The 25,756-nt window shown below is 41.3% G+C and overlaps 1 protein-coding gene across 2 annotated transcripts in view; it reads right to left on the bottom strand.

Moving 5' to 3' along the window:
* Positions 1-25,756, bottom strand: part of lamb2 (laminin, beta 2 (laminin S)) — a 56,081-nt gene that overhangs the window by 11,847 nt on the left and 18,478 nt on the right. Inside the window, exons 4-25 of one of the 2 annotated variants that reach the window (XM_034145246.1) lie at positions 25,531-25,666; positions 21,844-21,917; positions 21,290-21,478; positions 19,529-19,592; positions 13,138-13,340; positions 12,900-13,020; positions 12,206-12,394; positions 11,703-11,882; positions 11,005-11,117; positions 9,350-9,429; positions 6,614-6,749; positions 6,348-6,506; positions 5,430-5,557; positions 5,216-5,348; positions 4,917-5,109; positions 4,391-4,534; positions 3,840-4,071; positions 3,417-3,586; positions 2,541-2,576; positions 868-1,092; positions 394-611; positions 161-257 (exon numbers count right to left, since the gene is read on the bottom strand). In XM_034145246.1, coding sequence (XP_034001137.1) covers positions 161-257; positions 394-611; positions 868-1,092; positions 2,541-2,576; positions 3,417-3,586; positions 3,840-4,071; positions 4,391-4,534; positions 4,917-5,109; positions 5,216-5,348; positions 5,430-5,557; positions 6,348-6,506; positions 6,614-6,749; positions 9,350-9,429; positions 11,005-11,117; positions 11,703-11,882; positions 12,206-12,394; positions 12,900-13,020; positions 13,138-13,340; positions 19,529-19,592; positions 21,290-21,478; positions 21,844-21,917; positions 25,531-25,666 — 3,220 coding nt within the window. The remainder of the gene's footprint in view (positions 1-160; positions 258-393; positions 612-867; positions 1,093-2,540; positions 2,577-3,416; positions 3,587-3,839; positions 4,072-4,390; positions 4,535-4,916; positions 5,110-5,215; positions 5,349-5,429; positions 5,558-6,347; positions 6,507-6,613; positions 6,750-9,349; positions 9,430-11,004; positions 11,118-11,702; positions 11,883-12,205; positions 12,395-12,899; positions 13,021-13,137; positions 13,341-19,528; positions 19,593-21,289; positions 21,479-21,843; positions 21,918-25,530; positions 25,667-25,756) is intronic. The other variant, XM_034145247.1, reaches the window with a different exon arrangement.

Here is a 25,756-nt window from a genome sequence, read left to right as displayed (position 1 = left end):
TCCTTTCACTGTGAGGTACAAACAACTGTGCAACCATCTCTCCGCCTGAGCATCTATAAATCCCTACATAACCTGGGTTCTGCAATTAATCATTTTTTCTCATCTACATCATGTTCATCACAACCCCTGTCTTTTCTTTCAGTGTCATTATGTTTCTGACCTCTGCACTGTGTACTCGGGTCTCCCCAGTAGGTCTCCTGACAGTCTGTGCACGTCTTCCCACCAAAGCCATCACGACACTGGCACTGCCCAGTGAACTGCACAACAGAGTGAAAAATAGAAGATGACTCATCAATTTCATTTGTATCTGTCAGTGTTTAGGATTATATTTCATATGTATGCTGTATAAATAGAATGTGCCTATTTGTATGTGTTACCCCAAGTGTTTCCTACCTCGTTACATGATGAGGTGACAGAGTTGTTGGGGTCACAGCCGCAGGCGTCACATCCCTTCCCGTTGGCCAGGTTCCAGTGGTTGGGGGCGCAGTGGTCACATGTCAGGCCGATGACGTTCGGCAGACATTGGCACTGCCCTGTGGCACGCTGGCACACACAGTCCTCACGCTCCATACACTGCTCACGGTCGGTACCCAGGAAGTTACATGTGCACTCTGAAGGGCAAAATAAAGCATGCATAATGATATCGTTTTAATGGGGTCACTATCTGTTCGTTCTCTGTGGGGGCACAGCTTTTATCATTTTCAGTGAATGTCGTCAAATGCATCAGTTGTCCATAAGTTCAATCACCATACTCTCACATTATTGGACAAATACATATTATCTTAACAGACATGTATTTAAATAGACTTTAAGATTATTACTTTAACATGCAAGCCAATGCTTTCTCTTTTTGAATGTGTCACTCACTCCTGCAGTTGCGTCTGGAAGCGTCCCCGAAGTAGCTGCTCTTGCAGATGCCACAGATGGGGCCCTCGGTGTTGTAGAGGCACTTCCTGCACTCTCCGGTCCGCCTGTCGCAAGCCTTCATGTCTGACATGTCGATGTTGTTGTTGCACTGGCACGGCTGGCAGCGGCCTCCGGGTTGAGAGGGGTTGCCGTAATAACCCGGAGCACATTCCTCACAGCGAGCTCCTGAATGGAAACAAGAAAAAGGAAAAATAGTTACAATAAGGAAGGAGAGGAGGAGGGAGACATGACGCTTGCTGCTGTTATTTGAACCTGAAATGTATTTGGGATCAGAATGGGTGAAGTGCTCTATGCAATTTCCCAAGCTGTTTCAAGGGCGTTTTGTTATGCATCATCACTCAGAGGGGTTAAACAGCCTCATACATTGAGAATTGTTGTCATCACACCTTTCTTCTGGAGATAATGCAACATATTTGTATGTTTTTTGATTACATAATAGACAAAAACATTGGTCAAAAGCCACTTCCATTCTGTGATTTGTCCATGAAGCCTGGTGTCTGAATAGTACAAAAATGTCCCTCACTGTGCTGTGCTTTATTTGCTTTCAGCATCTGTACCATACCTGTGATGAATTACTGTTATACCCTGTGCCACACAGCATTAGCAAAAGTCAGGCAGACTACTGTAAGCAACGGAAGCCCTGAGATGCAAGTTAGAAAACATTCTTGTGATCTTTCTTTTGCTCATCTGCTGCTTGAAATCCTATCTCAATAATACAGCAAAAGTCATTCAAGCTCATCGGGAAGATTTGAATGCTATTAAGATTTAAACAAAAAATGTTTTCATCAAAACTACTGCTCTTGAAGAAAAAGACTATCCTGTGAAAACATTCAGTCAACCCAGGAGGGGAAACTATTTCAACTAAGAGAATTGATCACCAGAATTGTTATTTTCTTAGCCTTCTTGTGAGTAAAGCATTATATAAGCAAGGCTTTTTTCCCTTACTGTTATTTCTTACTTGTTGTCGCTTTAGGTCAGAAAATAACCAATAGCATATTTCAGTCTAGCAGGAACAGAGCGCAGACGAGAAAGAAGGAATGCTTTATCAGTGTATTTATCCTGGCTAAACGGCTACATCGTTGTATCCGTACAGCTCTTTCTTTTAGCTCAGGGAAAAGACTGCTCAACTACCTCCTAACATCTTTTCATCCACAGAGACAGAAGTTGACCCAGAATCATTATCAAATACCAACCTGTACACATTACAACAAATACGTTTTTAAAAAATCTCTTTTTACTTTCAAGGGTATATCGGAAACCACCGTTTTTGACACAATAACTTAAACATAATTCAGGATCAGGTCTATTGGGATGGTCTACATAGACCTGTTTCAAATCTTGTTTTGAAATCAAGCGCTTCCAGATTTGTCTTGGCAGATGAGAAGCACTATATAAATTAAATGTATTATTATTATTATTTAAGCTTATCTATAAAAGCATTGGAAAGAGTTTGCATTTCTTCTCCGAGCCGGGGTTCACACATGGGCACGAGTGCACTGTGGCACAGCACCGCTAATGGGGGGTGCTGAAGCCATGCATAAGGAGGTCAAGTGGGGGGTTGGTGGAGAAAGGAGGAGTAGGAGGAGGGACAGGGGTCAACCATCATTACTCACGCTTATAAATGGTGACCCCGGAGCGTTTAACAATCCCTGTGCCAGTAATACAGGGAGGGAGGAGATTACACAGGTTACCATTCACCTTAATATGCCCACTGAGAAACATCACTCTTACCTCATATAGATGTATGATTCAAGAAAAGATAAGAGTTTAAAACAATGTCAATGTTGTTAGAGGGTCAAATCAGTAGTTGACCCAATGCAGACTTACTTAAAACATAAAGCTGGGATAATACACATGTACTGCTTCACAGGGATGTATGTTTGTGGTCACCAGTGACATTTAATCAAATTAGATGATAATTATCTAAACATACAAACTAGGTAAACTTTTGTCTGATGAAACACATCACATACACAGTTATACTTTATATATTTGAGACTAAAGCCATATACTACTACTAACAGGGGATCTTATTGGACCGGGTCCTTGTTGCAGGAAGTGCATTTGCACGGGACAGACTAAGACTGTCTCCAACCCAAAGTTATCACCAGTTGACATTATCTCCGTGTAATGTTTTGATTACTAATATTATCACATGACCTATGTCTTCGGGGAAATACGGCAGGTGATTTGAGGTGAAATCTTTACTTGACAAATTCCATACATTGAGGATTCGGACGGGACTCAGATCACAGAGGAACTCAACAGTTAATACAAATAACTACAGCTCCAAAGGTGATACTATTCCGCTGCGAGCTTATGATGAGGATTTGTATATGTTAAAAAACTCAAAACACTTACACAAAAGTGTTGTTGTCGTCGTTCTATATAAAAAGGTTTACCCACACACATCTGGATGCTGAGGAGGAGAAACAGCTAACACAATAAGTAAAGATGGGCAGTAAGAAAGCATGGTCTTTATATCTTACCTGTGTAACCCTGGTTACAGTTGCAGACAATTTGTCTGTTATGGTTGTCTTGGTAACAAGATGCAGCAAAGTGGCGTCCGCTGTTGGGGCCCTCTGGACACTGGCACGGGCGACACTGACCATTGGCTGCTTTGCCCAAAATTGGGTTACCGTAGTAGCCATTGCCACACCTACAGAAATTACAAAGTAGGAGTAAAAACGTTATAGTATAAAAATGTAATTAAATTCTGTAAACTGTAACTGACAACTTTGAAACAACATAGTAAACGTACATAAAATGTTCTATAATCAAACTCATACTTTTGTTATAACATCATCAGAGAAAGAAGAACAAAACTGCTTTTTCAATCTCTTTTTTATCCCTATATCCCTACGATATATTCTAACCTGATGTCTTGCAGCCTCTTCTCTCTGAAGCCTCACCTGTCACACTTGTCTCCTCCGGTGTTGTCCCTGCAGTTGATGCAGGCTCCGGTCCTCTGGTCACACTGTTCTGCGTGTCCGTTACACTGGCAGAGTCTGCAGTTGGGGAAGCCCCAGTGACCCGACTGGCAGCCATCACAGCGCAGACCGAACGCTCCGGGGCGGCACTGGCACTGACCCGTGAACTTGTCACAAAGACGAGTCACGGCGCCTTCCAAGCTGCAACCACAGGCTGGAACGAGGGAGAAAAGAAAAAAGGATAAGTCAAGTGGGGATGGAATAAAATAAAGAAAGTGAAAAGAGGGATGGAGAAAAATTTACAAATCATTTGGGTTAAGAGGCTTTAGATTTGCAATTCTGTACTGAGACAGTAGAGGGCGCTAGCTGCATGGCATATAACTAATCAAAGGTCTTAACTCCTAACTAAAACTAAAAATGTATAATTCTCCGACTCAGTTTATGTCACATAAAACAGATTTACAGTACACATATTGTCTGACAAAACCCAAGAAAGACTTAAGACAATTAACGAAAAAGTGTTTTTTTCTCACCTATGCAGCCTGAGGGTCCAAAGCCATAAGTCCCCGGAGCACACTGATCGCAGCGTTGACCAATCACACTGGGCCTGCAGGGACATTGGCCCCCACGGACATCACACATGGCGCTGATTGACCCCTGAAGATCGCAATTACAGGCTAGAGGAGGACAGAGAGGGACAGGCATGAAGGCACCGAAAAGTAAAACATGTGGACATCCTGCATAATGAATTCTGGGGAAAGAATATTAGCACCAAAAAAGGATGATGATTGTAAAATATATGAAGAGCAGATGTGTAAATGGTCAAATAATAATAACATGTTAATAAGAAGTTAAATTCCTGGCCAATAAATACATTCCACAAGTCAGAAATGTTGTTAATACTGTTCACTTCACTGATCCCAATAATGAGGCTATGTTTTTGTTTCCTCCAAAGGGCAGTCAGAGGTCAGGGTAGAGGTCATGTAACGTAGCAGCCTGCTGCATTGTAAACATGTTGAGTGTCTGTCAAACACGCACAGTGAGGTTTTGTTTACTCACGCAGAGCCCCGTTATTGATGATGGCCGACATGCTGGTAATGATCTTGGCGCAGGTGTCACTGATCATAGGGCGGGTCACGCTCTTCGCCCTCTCGTGGCAGCGGTAGCGCTCGAAGGTCTGCTTCCTGTTGTTTGAAGCTACATCTCCCGCAGTGAACATTTCCATGGAGGAGTGGCGTGGCATCAACGCAAGCTGGTACAAAGAACAGATTTATGAAAAAGAGACAGTTAAAAAAACTATGATTTCTTTGAGTCAGAGGCTTATTTTGGAGTACACTGAAAAAATAAATCCTTCTCACAGAGTCCACAAGCAGGAGAGCGTTCGCCGCTCCGTTCAGGACACTGTTAGCATCCTGATAGCGTCTGAACTCAAAGCGGAGGGTGTAGGTCACACCTTGCTCCAGACACACAGCCCGAGGAGGGAGCATGAACCTGCAGCAGACACAGTCAGCACCCAGTTAATATTCAGCCGTTGTGTATGTGTGAATGAGTGTGTGTGTTGGAGTCTCATACCTGGCTCCAGCCGGCAGAGAGACGAGGAATCTGTCATCGTCCGGGATGGTGTTTCCACAGGGGCTGCTGGTGGGAATGGGCCCGGGACGGACTATCGTTATCCGCACCTCCTCCCAGTCCCGGGGCATCTGGGTAGGATCAGTGTATATTGTTAATATGCAGTCAGAAGCATCATGAAATGTAGAAAGGGGAGAAGGACAGGTGCAAATAATGATGTCACGATGATAGGAAATGAATCCCCAATGCTTGAAATTGATTTATAGGCAAAGAGTTGTTGTTTATACATAACAGCTGCACATATTTGAAGTAAAATGGTGCTTGGAGACGTTGAGCAACAAGGCTCTTTCCAAAGGTAACAACATTGGTAACATTTATTAACCTGTATTACTAAATGGTAAATTGTAAGGTAATTCAACTTTGCTCATAGATGTGATAGTACTATTAAAAGTTTGTTATGGCACACATAACATAATATATACTACATAAAGTATTGTTAACGATAACTCAATTATGTGTTAACCTTTAAGATTTTTTTGTAAGACATCTATAATGTCACATAGATACAGCAGATATTTGTAACACATAGTAAAATGTTAATAATTGGTTTATAAACTGTTTATAATCATTGTTCGGAGGGCCATTAAAGTTGAAAGGTTTGCAGTTTGATTTTAATACCTTGTTAAATGGTTACTACATCATTTGTATTACATTTAAACGTTATTTAGAAGTTTAGGAGTTTTTTTGTCACTGTGACTTTGCCATGAAAAAGTCCAGCCAATTACCCCGAATAAAAGATACCTCTCGGCAAGAGTCAGATTCATTGATTTCACAAAAATGTAACTATTCATTGAAGACTTTCATTTTTAAACGAGCAGCTGACTATGTAAAAGCAGAGGTGCTTAATCTCAAAACACAGACCTGTGACTCATAGCGGATCAGCAGGTCATATTCCATGGAGTAGGGGATGTCAGTGATGAGGAACTCCAGGGTGCCCCCCTCAGGGACCCGAGCGAACCCCAAGCCCGTCCATGATGCAGGCCGACCCTGCTGGTGCTCCCTGGTCTCCAGTGTACAGCCCTGACAATACACACACATATACAGATATTTTCAAATGTATATCCGTATTTAAAACACAGAATCACTCCAATTCAAAGTTGGCTAATACAGAATACGGGCGGGCTCACCTGTCCCATTTTGGCCAACTCAGCCTCATACAGGAAGTGATCCAGAGCCATGAAGAAGTATCTGGACTCCACCTGCGTACACTGGCGTCCTGCCATGTGGCTGCGGCAGCGACACTGACCGCTCTCCATGGAGCAGCTACAAAGAGGACATGCGGTTTCTTATTGGTTGTGTAATTATCTTTTAATCAGCAAAGTAAACAAGTACTGTTTCAGTTTTTAAAAGTTGCCGACTTTGGCTGGCTAACAACCAGGTCGGTAGTCATGATAGCTGCTCTCTAATGCATCACATGGTCATAGCAGGGATTTTCGACTGGTGCTAACATCAGCTAGCTAAAATGCTTTATATCCAGGTATAATGTTTGACATTTTCACTATCTTAGATCATACATTTTCATAACTAATATTAGATTATTAAATAAAAAACACTGAATTCAGAAGAGCTGAGGCTGTTGGGAATGCCATTAGTGTTGTTGTTGAAAAAGATGTTCATCCCCTGTTTATTTGACTTGAGAACAGGTGGAAGATAGTTTTCCCAGCGAGTTCGTTGTTGTTGTAGTGCTCATTTTGGCCAAAAGAGGCAGAGGGAGTAAGTCATACATGTGCAAGTCATGAGCAAGTCTCAAGTCTTGACCTACAAGTCTCAAGCAAGTCCCAAGTCACTGTGGTGAGAGTCAAGCAAGTCAAGTCAAGTCTTTGCTCAGGTCAAGCAAGTCACAAGTCAAGTCATACGCAATTCTGATGAATAACCCCAGTTTCCGCATTTAAATCAGTTAAAAATATTGTGGTTATGAAAAGTTGAGCTTTATTTTCAACATTAACAACAATGGAGAGTGGGGCTCTGATATTATAACCCTAGTTCTAAAGGGCTCTAAAATGAAAACAGGAGTACAACACAAATATTTTACATCAAAAGGTTAAGCCTTCTGTCCTGGCTCCCCTTCAGCAGGGTCACAGCATTTCTCCTGACTAAGGTGCTTCTCCTAAAACACTGTCTCATTGTTTTCCTAACTGTGTCTGTGCACAAAGAAATATTGCATCGAAGCCAAATACAACGGAATAGTGTATGTACCAGGGCGCATGATATGTGTGTGTGTGTGTGTGTGTGTGTGTGTATGTGTGTGTAGACAGTGCACTTAGCACTACATTGAGATTAAGATTAAACTAATTTCTTTCATTTGGGAACACCCACATATACCTATGGCGTTAGCCAGATCTGTGTAAATTACCGTTCATGGTCATTTGAAAACAAATGCCGTTGTCGGACAGACAGAAACACACACACACACACACACACACACACACACACACACACACACACACACACACACACACACACACACACACACACACACACACACACACACACACACGGTTTCCCCCTTTTTTTCGTGTCACACAGAACGATTTTAAAAGCAATGTATTTCTATTGGTAGTATGTTTCGTGCCTGCACCACGTCTTTTTGTCCGGTCGGGTCTTGGAAGACCGGAAGCTGTGTGGTTCATAAAAACATTTTCTTACTCAATATGAAGCCACGATTATTGTTTTTATTTTGACTTGTATAATGTCGGACTTTTATTGCCATCCGTGAGGAAAATAAATGGGGCTCAGAATACTGAAATCTGTATTTTTTAAATATTTTTTTCCTTCTAATTTGTTATTATTTGGTGCAGGCACGAAACAGACTACCAATAGAAATACATTGCTTTTAAAATCGTTCAGTGTGACACGAAAAAAAGGGGGAAATCGTGTTGGTGAACACGAATCAACAGATTACATTTCGTGACTAACACGAAATGCCGTGAGACTGGGTTCCACACAAAAATCATGCGCCTTGGTGACCAGACATCTCCTTCATAAAATGAGTAATAGGGGGAATAATCGGGCAGTTCGATGTGTGTAGAGGTGTGTGTGTGTGTGTAGAGGTGTGTGTGGTTAAAACGTAGCAGCCTGCGGTCGCTCTTTAGCTGTTCTAATGCAGGTAAACACAGTGAAGGTGGTGCGTGAAAGGCACTGCACGCTGGTGCTGCACTTCTCAGAGGCTGTTCTTCTCCTGTTTTGCCGATCCGGTACTAAGTCCGAGTTCGAAATATATCTCAAATAATGTATGCACTGCTATTTCCCCACATAAACATAACAGTGAGTCTGCAATGAAACGGTTGTCTCCTGTGTGCTCCACTTCCTACTTGGTGCAGCGGTAACTTTCTCGTGCGAACGAGATACAGTATCTTGTTGGCACAAGATACTTTTTCTCTCTTTTTTTTCTTCAAATATTTAATTTTAACGTAAAGTCCTTTCAAGTCATCTGTCTCAAGTCAAGTCAAGTCTCAAGTCATGAATACCAAGTCAAAGTCAACTCGATTCTTTTATCAATGTTAGTCAAACAAGTCTCAAGTCCAAAAATATGCGACTCGAGTCTGACTCGAGTCAAGTCATGTGACTCGAGTCCCCCACCTCTGAAAAGAGGCATTTGAATATTTGTTTGCTACGAACCATCATGCAGTGGCACAACACAAGTTAAAACTGGAAATTTGATCTCGTAAAAAGTGGGACTATATCAAACACTATATTCTATTTAAAAAAATAATAATTCTATATTTAAAAAAAACGAATTATTTGGATTACTAGAGAGATTCTGTTAACTTAATATCGTCTCTGTTTTGTTTCAAGTGTTTCAAATGAGGTTAGACTTGAGGATGTCATGTGTGAGCTCTGACTTAAGCTACAGCGTCACTCACTGGTTGTCATGGGCTCCTCCGATGTCACACTCGCAGCCCCGGCAGCCGTTCAGGTCGTGACTCAGAGCCCAGTGTTCAGGCTACAGACAGGAGGACACAGACAGAGTTACTGACAGGCAGGATCACAGGGAGACACAGACAGTTGGCTTGATGCTTCACTCTCCATGCGATTACAGAGTGAGAGGGGAACTCCCACTGCAGTTTGACTGTATCTAGCTCTCTAATCCCATAAAGCAACATTCATAGCTTCAGGGCATACTGCCCCTTTCCTTTCATTGGCATTCTGAGATTCTCTTCAAAAGGAGTTGACTGACTGGGTTTTTGAAGGTAGCAATTTCACAATTTTTCTTGAGTATGTTCTGACTGATGGATTTGTACTTATGCCTGCGTTTTTTTTGCTGTTTGGAGAGTGAACGAGATAAATTAGTAATGGCATAAACTCCACAATTAAAGGTAGGGTAGGTAAGAATGGAGAAACCAGCTAGAGTGCACTAGAATTTGAAAGTACGCAGCCGAAAAAAATCTGCCCCTTCCTTCAGACTTCCTTACAGATCCCCTCCTCCAACACACACGACACATGACCAATGAGGGCACAAGATAAGTTTGTGCACGAGATGGAAGGCTGACAGGCAGGTAGGCCATCCAGTTATTTTAGCCGGGCCGGCTCAGATGATTGGTCGTGCTGTTTACAGCGCCACGGCTTCCACAGATGACATTTTTGTATGTATTTATTGTCAAAGCATTTAATGTATTCATTGCTATCGGGATGTTAAGAGCATTCCATGGAATATAACAAAAAGTGTTTCTGAAGTGAATTACCTACCCCACTTTTAAGCTTAATTGAAAATAATACTGATATATTATTTGTCTCAGTAAGATTTTTCCTTTAAATTCTGTCCAATTTTGACTTTACACTATTACTCCTAAAATGAGGCTTCTTCACAGGGCTCATGAAAAGACAGGATCCACTTTAGGACCAGGTCCAGACCCTGACCATGTTAGGCCTGCTGTAACCCACACCAACCGGACAAGCCTTGGATCCCTGGGCTAAATTTAGACGCAGGGCCCAGGCAGGAGCTCACATTCCTGCCTACACTATTCCTGGCTGAGTAGGTTCAGGACAAGGTTGAATTATTACAGGAAGCTGGTCAACAAATAACATATAGGGCTTCTGGGGAGAGAGTGGGAGGAACATTTTAGAAAGGAAGAGTGAAGAAGACCAGTAGCACTACTTTATAAGTGAATGGTAAAACAAATATTAGGGTAATATGGGCCTTGAAGTCAAATGTAAGAGAAAGAGATTACATTGTAATTTGATTGTGTCATGTTAAGCTACAGCAATCCTTAACCGACATGGTTCAAACTATTTTTTCTCTTTGTTTTACCCTAAAAAAATCATTTTTTTTATCAAGACCTTGAACATATGTTTTTATTATTATTTTTAAGAGATTAAGTATTTCAAGAATTCAAGAAAATGTCAATTGTTATTTTAAAATTATTGCAACTTGTTTTGTCAAAGATAAACAGACAAAAAAACAAATTGAACCAGGGCTTTTTATGTTGTAAGGAGAGAAAAACAGAGACAGAGAAAATGACCCACAGTAAATATGTGAAGAATTCCTATTAACAATCAGACCCAATGTTTTTTTTCTCACCAAACACTGGTCACAGCTGCGTCCAGTGACGAGACGCTTGCAGAAGCAGTCTCCACTGACGGGGTCACACTGGGAGCGACCTGACACTGTTCCTCTGGGGTCACAGCGGCAAGCTGGGGGCACAGGGCGGCGGCGGGGGGGGGGGGTTGATGAGTTTCAATTAGTCAGTGCAGCATATTGAAAGCTGGGTTATAATGTCAAACACAGGCTGCCACCACTGTCAAGCTAAAGTTTAAATATGTGTCTATTCAACTCTTGTTGTCAGATCAATGAACAGTAAGCCTGGGTGCAATTTCACCTAAGAATGTGACCCCCACACCAACACAGATTATACATGTTTTGTGTAATTAATTTACTAAAATCTTTCTAAAAAGTGTCTAAACTGTTAAGTCACAGGCATGGACTTTGCGTGCCCTGATCTTCGCCTGTCAGGCCACATCCAGTCTGTTTTTTTTAAGATCATTTCCCCAAATTGTTGCTAGTATTGAACTCCAATCAAAGATAATGCAGTGAGATTTGTGCCTCCATTTTTTGTGTTTAAGGGTTCATCGTTGACAGTGGAAATATTAGGCTGATAGATTTGTTGCATTTTTAATATAACTTAAATAACAACAAATAAAGTATCATGTTTATATGCAGAAAACTAGAAGATAGTGTGAGTGTCAGTTTGTGTGAGTGCAATCAGAGTCAGTACTCACGTTGGCAGCCCTGAGGGTTTTCAGCGCTCAGGCCGAAGTAGCCGGTCTTACACTTGTCGCAGCGCGGCCCCTCCACATTGGCCTTGCAGCGGCACTGACCTCCCACCATGCCAAGGGAGGGCTCTGTGTGGCTGTCGCACATCCCTCCATTCTGAGAACCATCCGGGTCGCAGTCACAGGCTGTGGGACACAAAGGTAAGTTATGCATGTTCTGGGTTAGTGTCAAGGTGGGTTGGGTTCAATAAGCTTCCATCAGTATAGTCCATTTCAAAGTTTTACTATATCTGACTTTGTCCCAGTTCATTTCTCTGTTGCAGGGTAATGCTTTACCCAAAATGTCATATTATGCGCTAGATACTCAATATGTGTAGTGTACTATTGGTTACCATCCTCTTCTGTGAATTAACTGCAGTATATATATTTGGGACGCACTGAGCAATAATTACCACCAAATGTTGTTTGTTTAAACTATACAAAAACAAAGTGCATAAACACACACTCACCAACACAGACTTGTGGGTCCCTGATATCTTTGAAAGCATCTTGGTAGTAGAAGGGTTTGCACATCTCACAGTTGCGTCCCATGGTGTTGTGCAGACAGTCGTCACACACTCCTCCGCTCACATTTCCCGTGGCCTGATACATGGCCATGTCGAAGTGGCACGTGCTGGAGTGGCCGTTACAGTTACACTCTAGAAATAAAGAAAGATTTCAAACTAATGAGTCAATATCAACATATTATTATTGTTTTCTTTTTATTATCCATCAATAATGGATCAGAATCAAACAGATTACATTTTAAATATTTAAATATATTTAATATTTTTTTTTTAAATATAATAACAAAATATTGAAACATTTAAATCCCAGTTTTTCCAATCCAAAGTAATGTCTTAAACGTTTTGTTTTGTCAGTAAAAAAAACTGAAGTGTTTACTTTAATACTTTAAATGATATAAAAACAGAAAAAGTAGGAAAATCTGCATATTTAAGAGATTAAAAACAGCATTATGTGACATTTTCTATGAACAAATACTTTAACAATGAATGAATTATCAAATACGTTGGCAATTATATTTCTGTCAAACAAATAAGAATGACTAACTCTAGTAATATTAGCCTGATCTTTTTTGTCATCAATGCTTAATGGCTATGTGTTTTTGGTGCACTATTTGTCCCCTTCCTCCTCTGTACTCACTCTTGCAGGCGTTGGTGTTGCGTCCCTCGGCTGGTCTCCAGGGCAGGTCATTGCAGAAATCATCACACTCTTCACAGTTCAAACCCCTAGTGTTATGGTTGCACACACACCTGCCGTGAACCTTAAAGGAAAAAATGTGTGGGGGGGGGAAGTAATCTACATGAGATGATGAATCAAACGCTTGAAACTATAGTAAATTACACATTCATTATAAGTCTGAATGTAAATGAGGCCTCACCATTCCTTCTATATCGGCCCTGATGCCGTCGATGCGGGCGCACTCGGAGGCGTGGCCGTAGCAGAAGCAGTTTCCACGTACCACAAGCTCGTACATGGCATAGTAATACTTTTCTTTGATTTCAGCTCTGGGGTCTAGCAAGTTGTCTCCCAGTGTGTGAAGCTTGGTGAAGTTTATTCTCAAGTTAGTGATCTTTAGCTGGCCTGTTGGGGAGAGGACAGGAAGAGAATAAGAGAGGGGGAGGAGCAGAAGGCAGGAACATGTATTTGATTCATGTGGACACTAAGTTTAGTTAGGCTGTGTTATGTTGGATGGTGTGGTATAAGCTGGTTAAGTATAGGATGAAGCACATCAAAAACGAGTTACCAATACAAACACACACACATTTGCGCTTTTTACAAAGGCCTTTTTCAGCAGCAATAGGAAGTGAAGGCCAGTGGAGCATGACAGAACTTAGTGTGTGGCAGAGCATTATGGGATGTTTTGAGGATTAGTTAGTCCTGAGAGTTTTGAGGCACCTTAAGATAACATTGTATGGGGAAAAAACAAGAGCAGTTTAAAGACGGATGTACATCTGATTAGTAAACCGTAGATCAGACCTGGGCATCGTACGGCCCCCGGGCCACATACGGCCCTTTGGTTGACTCTGACCGGCCCGTGTAAGGCTAATTGGAAATTACAAAATAAACATATTTTCTAACTTTACCTCATGCATGGACTAAAGCTGCATTGCTTTTATTTTGAAGTTGTTTTTTATTCACGTGCATAATGACGCAATACGTATATCAAGACGTGCACATTATTGGATCCTTGTCACAAGATGACTTTAGCCCTCAAAAAAATGTCCGCTAAAAAAAGAAAGGTAGATGCTGAATGCAGGGTTTTCAACAAAAATTGGACTGCTAAGTATTTATTTACTGAAGTCGGAGGTAAAACCGTGTGTTTAGTTTGCGGGGAGCAGATCGCCGTGTTTAAGGAGTACAATGTGAGTCGACATTACGAGACGAAACACGCGGAGAAATATAAAAACTTGACTGACGCTGAAAGGGCGCGGACATCGGAAGCTTTGCTAGCTAAGCTGCAAAAGCAGCAAGGCTTTTTTACCAAGCTTCACACATCCAGTGATGCAGCAACCATGACCAGCTTTGTGATATCCCACAAAATTGCTAAAAACAGTAAGCCGTTCTCGGAGGGGGAGTTTGTCAAAGAGTGCTTGGTGGACTCTGCAGCACTAATATGCCCTGAAAAAAAAGCCGCATTTGAGCAAGTCCCGCTGTCCAGGCGAACCGTGACTAGAAGGATCGAGGACATTGCGGGGAATCTGGAGCTTCAGCTGCAACGTGAAGTGGCAAGTTACAACTTTTTCTCTTTGGCTTTGGACGAGAGCTGTGATGTCCGCGACACAGCCCAGTTACTCGTATTCGTCCGCGGGATAACACCGGACTTCAAGATTACGGAGGAGCTGGCAGCAATGCGGTCGATGAAAGGGACGACGACAGGGAGCGATCTGTTCACGGAGGTAAACGAGTGCATGGACACGCATACATATGTGAACAAACATTTTCAATTATGAAGTTTACGAAATCCAGGTATAGATCCTCTCTCACTGATGATCATCTGTCAGCTGTGCTTCGCATCTCCACCTCAGACATTCAACCTGACTTTGATGCACTCGTTAAAGCCCAGCAGAGACTAGATTTCTCTCACTGAACAAGAAAAGAGAACTTAAAAACACCAAATGAGGTGGTTAGACTACAAATGTTGGCATGTAAAGGCACCAACTAGCAGTGAACTGGGACACTTTCTTTGGAAGCCTTTTTCTCAAAATCACAGTTCAGTGATGTTTAGTGACAGTTCAATATGATGTATCTTGCTTAATATTTGGAGTACAAAGACAATATTGTGATGTCTTTAGAATGCTAAGAACCTCTTTCCAACAGTAAATGAAACTCAAAATGTGTTTGAGTGAATGTGACTGAAAATGTTCACTAATATGAGTCACAAATGGTGAAAAACGTTCATTTTGTTTACCATTGTTTTGGGAAATTTGATTTAATAAATGACATTTTTTTGTAAGGCAACCTCACTTTTTCATTGCTTAACTATAACATATACTCTTACCAGCTTGTCAAAACAATGCTATTTACTGCTTTTTATAAAGAAATACAATTAATATTATGCAGAATTGAGTTCAGCCTTTTGGCCCGGCCCTCCACAATATTTTCAGTTTCTCATGTGGCCCCATGGAAAAAATAATTGCCCACCCCTGCCGTAGATCAATGGAGCAAACACAGTGGATATTGCAAACCTGAAGCATCACACCAATGTGAACACATTAAAAAGCATGATAGGAAATGTAACAATAGGTGTTGATCAACAGAAAAATATTTTGTAATGAGTAAATCATTTGCCATTCACAGGCAGCATTGCAATAGTTCAGACTGTTGAATTAAAAATTCAACGGATCATAACGGATATTACCATTTAAATTAACTTAGCAGGATGATCAGAGTGGCGGCCATTTTGTGTGTACCGTTGCCATTGCAAGGAACTGTAACCATTGTAGCTAGTGTTACGGCTGTATGTGTTCCCTGTTGCTTTTTCCCTGTAGTTCCTGCAAGGTGTGCTGCGTTGCTGCAACAAGGTGCACATTGAGAGGAAGGTCTTAAGGCTCCAGTGCCAGCAGCAAAAGGGGGAGGCCTCTGGCGTGAATGGATATTGGTACACTTTGTTTGATTATAATAAATCTTATGGATTTGATTACTTTAAAGGTGTCTTCTGTGTTCTGTTTAGGTCAGTGGTGGAATTCTGTTCGGGACATTTTAAGGGTGGGACGTAACACTAGCTACTTCATCTTCTCATGCAACGTTACTGTTCAGCAAAAGGTCAATCTTACATGAATTCAGTATTTGACCTATAAACTTCCATCTTCACACAAACCAAATTGCTTAGTTTTTAAGCAAGACAACTTTGTGGTAAAGATCATGGTTTGCTCTGCAGTGTTTTTGGACCCATAGCAACCTCATTCTGATTTTAGACTTCATCTGTCTTTATACTTCCTGGTTCAAGATTACGGATTGTGGATTACATACTAAACAATTTTGTAGAATATATTATATTGGTATTTTAGTAAAAGTGATGAAAGTGAAAATGTTCATATTCTATTTCTTTGGTTTAAAGATAAGCTCTCAGAGTTTTTGCTGCTTGAGTTTTTACAGAGCTCCGTCAAAAGCAGAACTTTATCTACAGAATCTTACTATATAACCCTTTTCTATAAATAGTTAATTATTGGAAGTATGTGTGTTTTTTGTGTCTCCATAAATCCAAGCCAAGTTTTTTTGTTTGACTGACAATATCCAATTGTCATTTGGGACTTCAAGTAGATTTCTGGGGAAGGGGGAAAATCCCAAAGATGACGGACAATAATGGAATGTGGTTTTGAAATGGTTCTAACAACATCCTGCCACTTTATCCTCTAAAAATGTAAGGAGTTCTTCCTAGGCAGACAGAGAACTCCTCTCCAGAGAGACTTGTCTTTCCACCCTGTCAATCTGTCGGTACATCATCCACTGCTACAGTCCGGCTGTTCACCAGGATTCAACCGCACACACACACACACACACACACACACACACACACACACACACACACACACACACACACACACACACACACACACACACACACACACACACACACACACACACACACACAAGCTTTAGCCACTAACAGTGACTAGCAGTAACTCTAACTTACTGGAGGTCAACTATTAATGAAAAAAAGGCATAGCATTTCCTTTACTGTGTTGCCTGTACATTTAAATCCTGCTGGAGTTGAAGCAGCAGTGTTACAATGAGAAGGATGACATATGTTATGGAAGGCTTTATTTTTGTACATTCTGTTACATTACCCTGCTGACATTATCTGCAGTAATAGAATCCCTCTCTGACAGAGCTCCAGCTCCACTGCACTAAGACACTGTCTGTTTCCATCAGCCAATAGCAGAACCCATGGCTGTACAGACAACTATCACTGGATTACTTACTGGTATTCATTTAAAATACCAAGTTTAGGAAATTAGGAGGACATTTTTGGGAATATGTTGGTAAGTTATTGTAGAAAGAATGTAGCAAATGACTTCTTCACATTTTGTCTGATTATGTGTTGTTGGATTCAATTTACAATTCTAACCAATTGTTTAAACTGTGGCTATAATGCAGTAATAAAAAATGATTTTCGACGATAAATAATTGAGTGTGCTATTAAGTTGTAAAGGAGCGTAATTTTTTCGAACACAGGGTCGAGAGAGGGCAAGGTTAGCCTGAAACTCAGGGCAAAAACCTCCACCTCTCACTGTAGTGATGCGCAAACAAAGAAAGAATGCACCCATTAGGGTTGACTTTGGCATCATTAACAGTAAATATGGATTGCTCAGTGGTGAGGGGGTCGGGGGTCTTCATGTGGGCCGGTTGCAGTGAGATATTTAACCGCAGAACAAGAGGACCTATGCTGATGCATTGGCAACGGAGCTCGTGTTTCTGGGAAAAAGCTCTCATGTCATGCCAGACTAAACATGAGGGCCAGGACAGTGAGGCTGTGTGGGAGAGGAACAGCTGCTTTTCACATCTCTGCATGTCTTCCACACAGCAGGGCCATGTTTCACACCCCAGAGCGAGACGAGGGGCTGCTACAGTCCGTCACAGCTGGATAACAAGAGCTAATTGTGTCAGCTGGAGGTTGATTTATGGGGACAAATGTGACTTTAGCTCCCAGAGAGGAACAGGATAGGTCTTTATGTAGTGGAGGTTTTTATTTCATTAGGGTCCTACTGAAAGGTTAATCCTGAACACTTTTGTCTTATGATGTTTTGTTTTGTAAGGGAGCTGTATGTATGTATGTTCCTTCACGTGGTATGTATGTATATTATACCATGTTTTTCTGTGTTTCTGCCTTAAGTAAATAACTAAAACATTTTGTCATTGTTTGTCTAATCGATTTAATTCAATACCACAGACCTACGGGAGCAATTTGGGGTTGAGCATCTTGCCCAATGACACTTCCACATGCTAACTGTAGGGTCTACACTCTGATTGGTAGACACCTATTTGATAAGGGGTGTGCTGACATGTCAAAATAAAACCTGGGTCGACGCAGCGGGGACAGAGTACAAGGCAGTGGCGGCCGGCCCATAGGGGCGCTAAGGGCACCGCCCCACCTCTTCCCACATTCTAGATTGTCATTAAAAAATATTTTAATTTTATAAAAAAAAAATGTAATGAACAAGGTACATACTATATAGTTGGTGTCAGTTAAATGTATAATCTACGATAAAATATCGATAAAAATTGTTTTACGATGTCTTAAGTCACTGATAAGTCACGTGTTTCCTGCTTGGGGCGCAGAAATCTTTGGCCATCGTTATAAGTGGTGCATGCGCAGTCCGCACCTCTTCAATGCAAGTGATAGGAGCAGCTCTTCAATACAACAGATAGGAGCAGCTCGGGGCGCACCAAACGGCGCCCAAAGCAGCTGTTGACACCGCCAACAACTAGGGGGCAGCAGGAGCGCCAGAGTGAGTGATTGACGTTTGAATGAGAGAGTTAGACGGAGACGGAGTCTAAACAAAACTAGATAGCGAATACGGAGAAGGAAAAGGATGTTTAATCACTTAAAGAAACACCATTTGAGAGGAGGACACTGGAGGGAAAGCTGAGAGTAAAAGAGCTCGAACCTGATCAGCCTGACATAGGCAGGAGTTAAGGACAGAGGAAGGCAGTATACCTGCTCTTTTTCAAGGAGCTGGTTTAGCAAGAAGGCTAACTACCTGTAGCAACACCAGTGCTATATTCTGCTTCCCATGCCTCCCTTTTCAAACGTCAGGGTCAGACCAGTCTATGGACCAGACCCAGCATGGATCCAGACAGATGTGAGTGACTTAAAGCACATATCGGAACAAACTAAAAAGCATGAACAAACTAGAGTCCACATGGATGATGCTATGCGACTAGCCATGTTTAGGAAAGTAAACACATCTGTCCAATGAGGGGTAGGGATCAGTAAGCATAATAAGGAGAATGACAAAAACAGGCACTAAAAGAATAGACAGTATCAAGTGCTGTGTGCCTTTGAGCTAGCCCTGCGTTGTAATATGACATGTTTTGTGTTTGTGTATAAGTTTGCTTACATTTTGGTAGAGCCCCCTCTGGAGAAAAATGCACCAGCCGCCTCTGGTACAAGGGCTCTATCAGGTAAGCTATCCGGTGGCCCATTTACCATCATAGACACACTAAAACTGTATAGGTAATATTTACTTTCCATTTTTGTTGATTTTTCTTCACCTCATTATAATATTCACTATCAATACGCTTTTGAAAATATGAGTGCGACTTACTCTGGATGCTAGGGCTGTATGGATCCTCAATCCTGATGGAAGGCTCCAACACTCTGTAGATGACCTAGTTTAAGAAATGTAAACTTATTATGCACACAGATGCAGACACAAATATATGAACTATATGAGATTAGAACTAATAGTGGAATAAGCAGTGTAGCTTTATACTGAATCAGACTTTGTGGTCTGTATTCCTGAGTGTACATTTGTGCTGGGGTTATTCAGGAGCTTTGATTCTTTGTCCTCTCTGTTTCAAAAGTTGTCTATTTGATAAAAATTGCTTAAAAACTCAGGATCTGTGAAAAACATTGTCTTAAGCTTAAGGGCTAATTTGGAAACTGAACATGTGGCTTTTTGTGGTTGTTGTTGTTGTTGTTGTTGTTGTTGTTGTTGTTGTTGTTGTTGTGGCTAAGTGACCAGAGGCCTGTACTACGAAGCTGGTTCAACCTAACCTGGATATGTTTGAGTTAGCCGGTTGGCCCAATTCAAAACATACGCGCTCTCGCTAAGCTGTACTACGACGCTGGTTATCAAGTGGATCGCTCAAGCCAGCCGTGTCCTATCTAGTTAGGTGCGCGTTCACATGAAAGGGGTGGTATTTGGAGCATTCGACCAATCTCAAACACGGACAAGCGTACTGACAGCGCAGCGTCATACTTCCTGAATGAAAAGTGAACTTTAATATTAGTCAAATATGAAGAAGTTAAACTTTAAACATCCATGACTTAAACACTTTATCCAGGATAAAAGCCACATAGCTGCACCTGCAAGGTGAATACAGCTGGTAAAAGAAAAAGCGTTTGAATGCGTACATTAACAGGTTTATGATATCACTGCCCCGTCCAAGACACGAGTGGATCTGACTTTAATTACATTTGACTCGAGTGTTTCGTCAACTTAATGTGTTGCTTAAAATAATACTTCTGCATACAGTATGTGACACTGTGAGTGTTGCACGGCCAGATACGGCTCAAGAAGCTGACTCAGATAAGGAAATATATGATACATTATGATGTGATATGATATGAATGATAATGGGACACATCGACGTCTGCACTCACAGTGCCGCGGACTGTACTTAATGTTACTCTGATCCGGTTACTTATGTTGTGGCAGATATTTAAGTAAGCTTTCTTAACGCTAATATTATAATAGTTTGATTGCTCTGAAGATGGGAGGTGATATTCTATTAATTTTCACGTTCATACAGTCAGTTGATTTTTGACGGCCGTCTTTCCTGCAACGGCAGTTTTTCTGTATTTCCTCTATCCTGTAATATGACTTGATAGCTTTAAACTCCGCACACGGAGCTCTGATTGGTCAGCAGGCAGTGCTTTCACTGAGTTGATCTCTTAGCCTGCAACCTAACCTCCTCCGGAGCAGGTTTGCCGCTCAGCATAAGTTACCATGGAAATCTAGCCTGCTAAAAAGAGAACCAGCGTCGCAGGACCGGAAAGCCCGAGATTTCCCTGAAGTTAGCCGGCTAAGCGAAAATCCAGCTTCGTAGTACAGGCCTCAGGTCAAGTCAAGGATGAGCTCAACAAAAATGTGTTGTCTTTTGCTCTCTTGCTGTAAGTTACATGAGGTAATAAAAAACACTTGGCTGTCTTGTCTGCTTTTCTGGTTGGCTGAGCTTAGAATAAAGAGTGGAAACAGCTAGCCTGATTATATAAGTTTTAAAAAGGTGCCAACCTACACCTTTACATTTTTGCAATGGACAAATACTGTGCCTATCATTAACTATTCCTGTCGATCCCTCACCTCTCCCTCAGTTGACGGCTCAATGTCAGAGTAGCGGGACTCGCAAATGACATCATTAATGTTGCGCAGAGGACCCTGGGAGACTCCGGGGAATGCAGAGGCGCAGTCATGGGAAAAGTAGCGGTAGATCTGCCAGGTGCGACCAAAATCTGACGACCGTTCAATCAGCATGGCAGCCGGGCGGAAAGTCTGCAAAGAAAAATGTCTTAGAAAAAATTCTGCCATGAATTTGCTACAAATATATATATTTTTTAAAGACAAATGGAGATGTTAGTCATGGTTTTCAGCTACTTGGCAATAGAGTGGTATTTAGTCACTTTCTAGCAGCCGCCTTTTTCAAGACATGTAAAAGCTTCAGACATTCACGTGTTAGTCACTTCTGTTAACCACAAACATTATTTCAGGCATCTTACAAAACACAATTTCATAAAACCATTGACTTTGAGACAAGGGAACCGGAATTGCTAAAATGCCAACACATTCCCAGGTTAAGGACTCATTACTGCACCACTCATACAAGCCAACAAAAGTTAACAATCACGCTTTTTTCCTACCTTAAAGGTCATAATCAGGTGAGTGAAATGAAACTCTGCTTCCAGATCCAGCTGGATAATGACATCAGACTTTCCTGTTAGACAAAATAGTATGTTAAAGAAAGCAACTTTATTGTATTAATACAATATAAACCACATGTTCCATCTATATCGTCACTTTCAGATAGATGGATAACTGAGAGTTATGGCTAGGAGGAGTAAGTTAAGTAGCAACCAAGATTTTGGCTTGAGGAATGGCATGTTGACAGGAAAACTCATTCAGTGTTGGCAGGACAAATTGCAGAGTGCATGTTAAAGCCCACACACTTCCTGAGTTATACTCCAACAAATATCCTGAAGAACCACTTTCACTCTTCTCCTCTGTTTTGTATGACACGTACACGTAGCATATTATTATTATTATTAGCACAAGCCAAGAGGATTTTCCCACTCGTGCATACTAATACATGAAAGCGGCACCACGTGAATTTTTTATTTTAGAACCTAACACTCAACTTTTAAACTGGTGATCTGAAGACAAACCACAACATAGGTCTGTGATACACATATGCATATGTTTTGGGGCCTACTCAGTTACATGTTTTGGAAAAATGCATGTGCCCTCACACATCCATGTATAGTGGGGAAATCACCTTTTTAACATTTATGACTTGCAGGTAATAACAGTGTGAAGGTGTGTGGAAAACAGCCTAAGGCATGATAGTAACACCAAAACCAGAGTGAGGAAGCAAAGGAGAAATGCAGATGGTATCCTGTGTTATATAAATATGGTCCACCTACATATTTAAGCTGCACTCAACAATATTTCAAATGTGTGGGTGGTTGTTATTGTGGAATACTGTCCCAGAGTTGCCAAAAAAAGAGGAGAGAAAAGCCTGTTAAGTGACTGAGTGAACCCTATAGCACTTGCTATACTGAAGGCTACTTTGAAAAAAAAACATATAGCTTATAGAGCTATATGTGACAAGTGGACATGAATTTGAAGTACCAATAACAGTGTTGTGTTGTGTAGGAACCAATAGCATATTGCCGCTTTAGAGGAACCTGAGCTGCTGCACTCACCGTTAATACAATAAAGGGATTATACACAGCATATGCATTGTAAAATAAAGATATAAGAATGATCTTGCAGTGGATGAATAGGTGAATATAGTCATGCTGACATGAAATTGTTCCAAAACTTGCAATTCTGCATCATTAATATTTGTTCTTTGATTATTTTTAGTAAATGTTTGTAATAAAAGTGCTGAACTTTTACCTAAGTAATATTTAGGGACCAAGTCTCTGACACTTATATTTAAAAAATGTGGTTTATCTACCAATCTGAGTACATCTTTTATCACTGGAAAGATTATTAATCTTGTGTCAACACAACAAGTGTGACATACGGTGGAGTTAGTGCTGGGCTTTTTCTAGCCAAGAGCGTACAGTGGCCCACAGAAAAAGAGTGCAGTTTGTTTCTATATATATATATAAATATGCTCATTTTCCTATTTGTATGTAGTGTCTCTACTGGGACATGTCTCCATCCTTTAATGTTCAAAAAGCTCTTTATTTTTCTCATACTGCCTGTGCTGCAGCACCTCTTTTCACCCTCTGTCTGAAACCAGAGCCCAGTCTGCTCTGATTGGTTAGCTGGCTGGTTCTGTTGTGATTGATCAACAGCTAAGCGATGTCCTGTCCTTTAGCCTATCACGTACAATGTGTTGGAGTGCTAGCTAAAATAAGCGTTATGTCACTATGGCAGAGTGTGTGGGAGAGAAACTCCCTCTGCAGGGAACACAGGGATGTTAGCCTTGGCAGACCATTTACATGCACAGAAACCTATAGAACACACTACAGGAAAGGGAAACCCCAAAAAGCACAATATGGCCCGTTAAGGAGTAAATCTTGCTGATATAGAAGTTGGTTGGGCAAGTCATACATAATAAATTGTAAAACATCACTCAGTTACAGTGCATTACAATGACCGTATGTATGCATGAGATCCCATGAAGTTGTACTTATAATGAATAAGTGCACACAATAAAACCTCTGTACTCATATCAATCAGGCACACTGTGCCACGGTCACCATGGAAATGCCCTTAAAGATGCCATGGAAAGCGGCAGCAACCAGGGGTAAAAATAGCCTGATACTTCCTGTCCCCCTTCTTCTTCTTCTTCTTCTGTTTCTCTGTTCTATTCTGGGCCTGCACTGCTGCTCATCAGCACTCCATCACAGCAACATGGCTCACAAACAGATACAAATGAGCCTTGTGTCCACCTCTGCACACAGCTTTGACATTGTTAGAGGAAATACATCAGTCCCCCTTCCATCTGGCACTTCAGTCTTAAATACTTCCCCAATGTTCCCTGTTTGTTGCCATCAGAGCTTTTTCCTTTCTCTTTCCCCGTTCTCTCTTTCCGTTTAGGAGCCAGAGCAGGACCTACTCTGTTATTAAGCCCATCTGTAGCTGGTCAGAGTGTGTTTGTGGTCAAATGAAATACTGCTTTTCAATTCTCGATAGCTACCAGTTTCTTACTGCTGGTGTGGTTTAAATACATTTAAAGGAACCTTTGCTGCTTTTCAATTGGAATATTTCTGCTTCTATATACAACACCTCATCTTTTTATATCCATGTACTTCTCCCCTCTATCTTGCCTCAATAGATATAGCTTTAACTTCAAAGGTTAACCTTCAAGTAGAGGCCAAATTCATTTAGTCACATACTGTAAACATACTTTGGCAGGGTATAGGGCTGATTTAAAGGTAGGGCAGCTTTAATGAAAGGTTTGTTGCAAATGTAGAACCATCAAAGTGACATTTAAAGTCACAGTGTTACTAACACATTCAGGTTGCTAACAGGTAAATAAATATTGTTGTTATGTTCCAACGGCTTTAATATTGTAAAAAGATGATTAATAATGCTTTACAGATCAGTTATGAGGCACCAAGTATAACTTTTTGCTTGCCAGGTTGTGAAAAAAACACTCTTTACCTTTATACCACTGCACTGGCTGCAACATTGTGAATAAAAAAACAAAACGTTGTTTGTAAGGTCAATTAAGTTACGTATGTGAGTTACGTATGTTTCACATATTTGGTAAGTTAAATCAATTACGTTTCCTGCGTGACACAAACAATGGGCATCTTTCCAGATCGCCTAAAGCTGCTTTCACATGACAAGTGGTAAAACGGCTCTGCATTGACTTGCCGTTCTGGTTCTATAGAGATGTAACCGATGCAACCGCTCCTAAATGTCGCCAAGCTTGATATTGTCGCTGAGCATTGCGCTCAAAGTTCAAAATATGTCAACTTTGATGTTGATTGTGGATGTCCTTTTGTACCGCAACCTATCAGATGACAACTGTGCTAAACTGTGCCAAGCTGTACCAAGCTGTGCTAAGCGGCGGAAGCTCGCAAGGGAGGTAACCAGAAAAAGGAAACTTCACTTTCACCACAAGGCTCTGCTCCCATCCTCGTGGTGAACAAAGAGTAAATCGCATCTCATGAGAAGGTAGATTGACTTTCTTTTTCTCTCGTATCATGACTATGGCCACCAGAGGTTACCGCCTCACAAAAAGGTAAATATGGGTCAAGATGAGTTGCTTGCAGAGACCACCTATGCGGCCATTTTTTTTTTAAAGAGGACTGTCTGAAGATTTATGTCAATTCATAAAGAAAGTGAGAACAGAGTCTCCTCACCATTCTCGGACTGCCACCAGGACTTCTTGCGGTGAGGTTTAAAGGTGGTGATGACGTTCTCCATGCGGTGATTAATGGTGTTGTACACTGGGTCATATGGCCGCCTGGAGTCACAGTCGAAACACTTCTTCTCATCCTGTGGCAGCACAAAAAAAGTTTAGAGTTACAAGGTCAAAGGTGAAGGACTTCAAGGGTCAATGAGAAACACAAAACTACAGACAGAATG

This window comes from Trematomus bernacchii, unplaced genomic scaffold, assembly GCF_902827165.1.
Source record: "Trematomus bernacchii unplaced genomic scaffold, fTreBer1.1, whole genome shotgun sequence".
NCBI lineage: Eukaryota > Metazoa > Chordata > Actinopteri > Perciformes > Nototheniidae > Trematomus > Trematomus bernacchii.
This window is presented reverse-complemented; position numbering and strand designations above follow the sequence as displayed.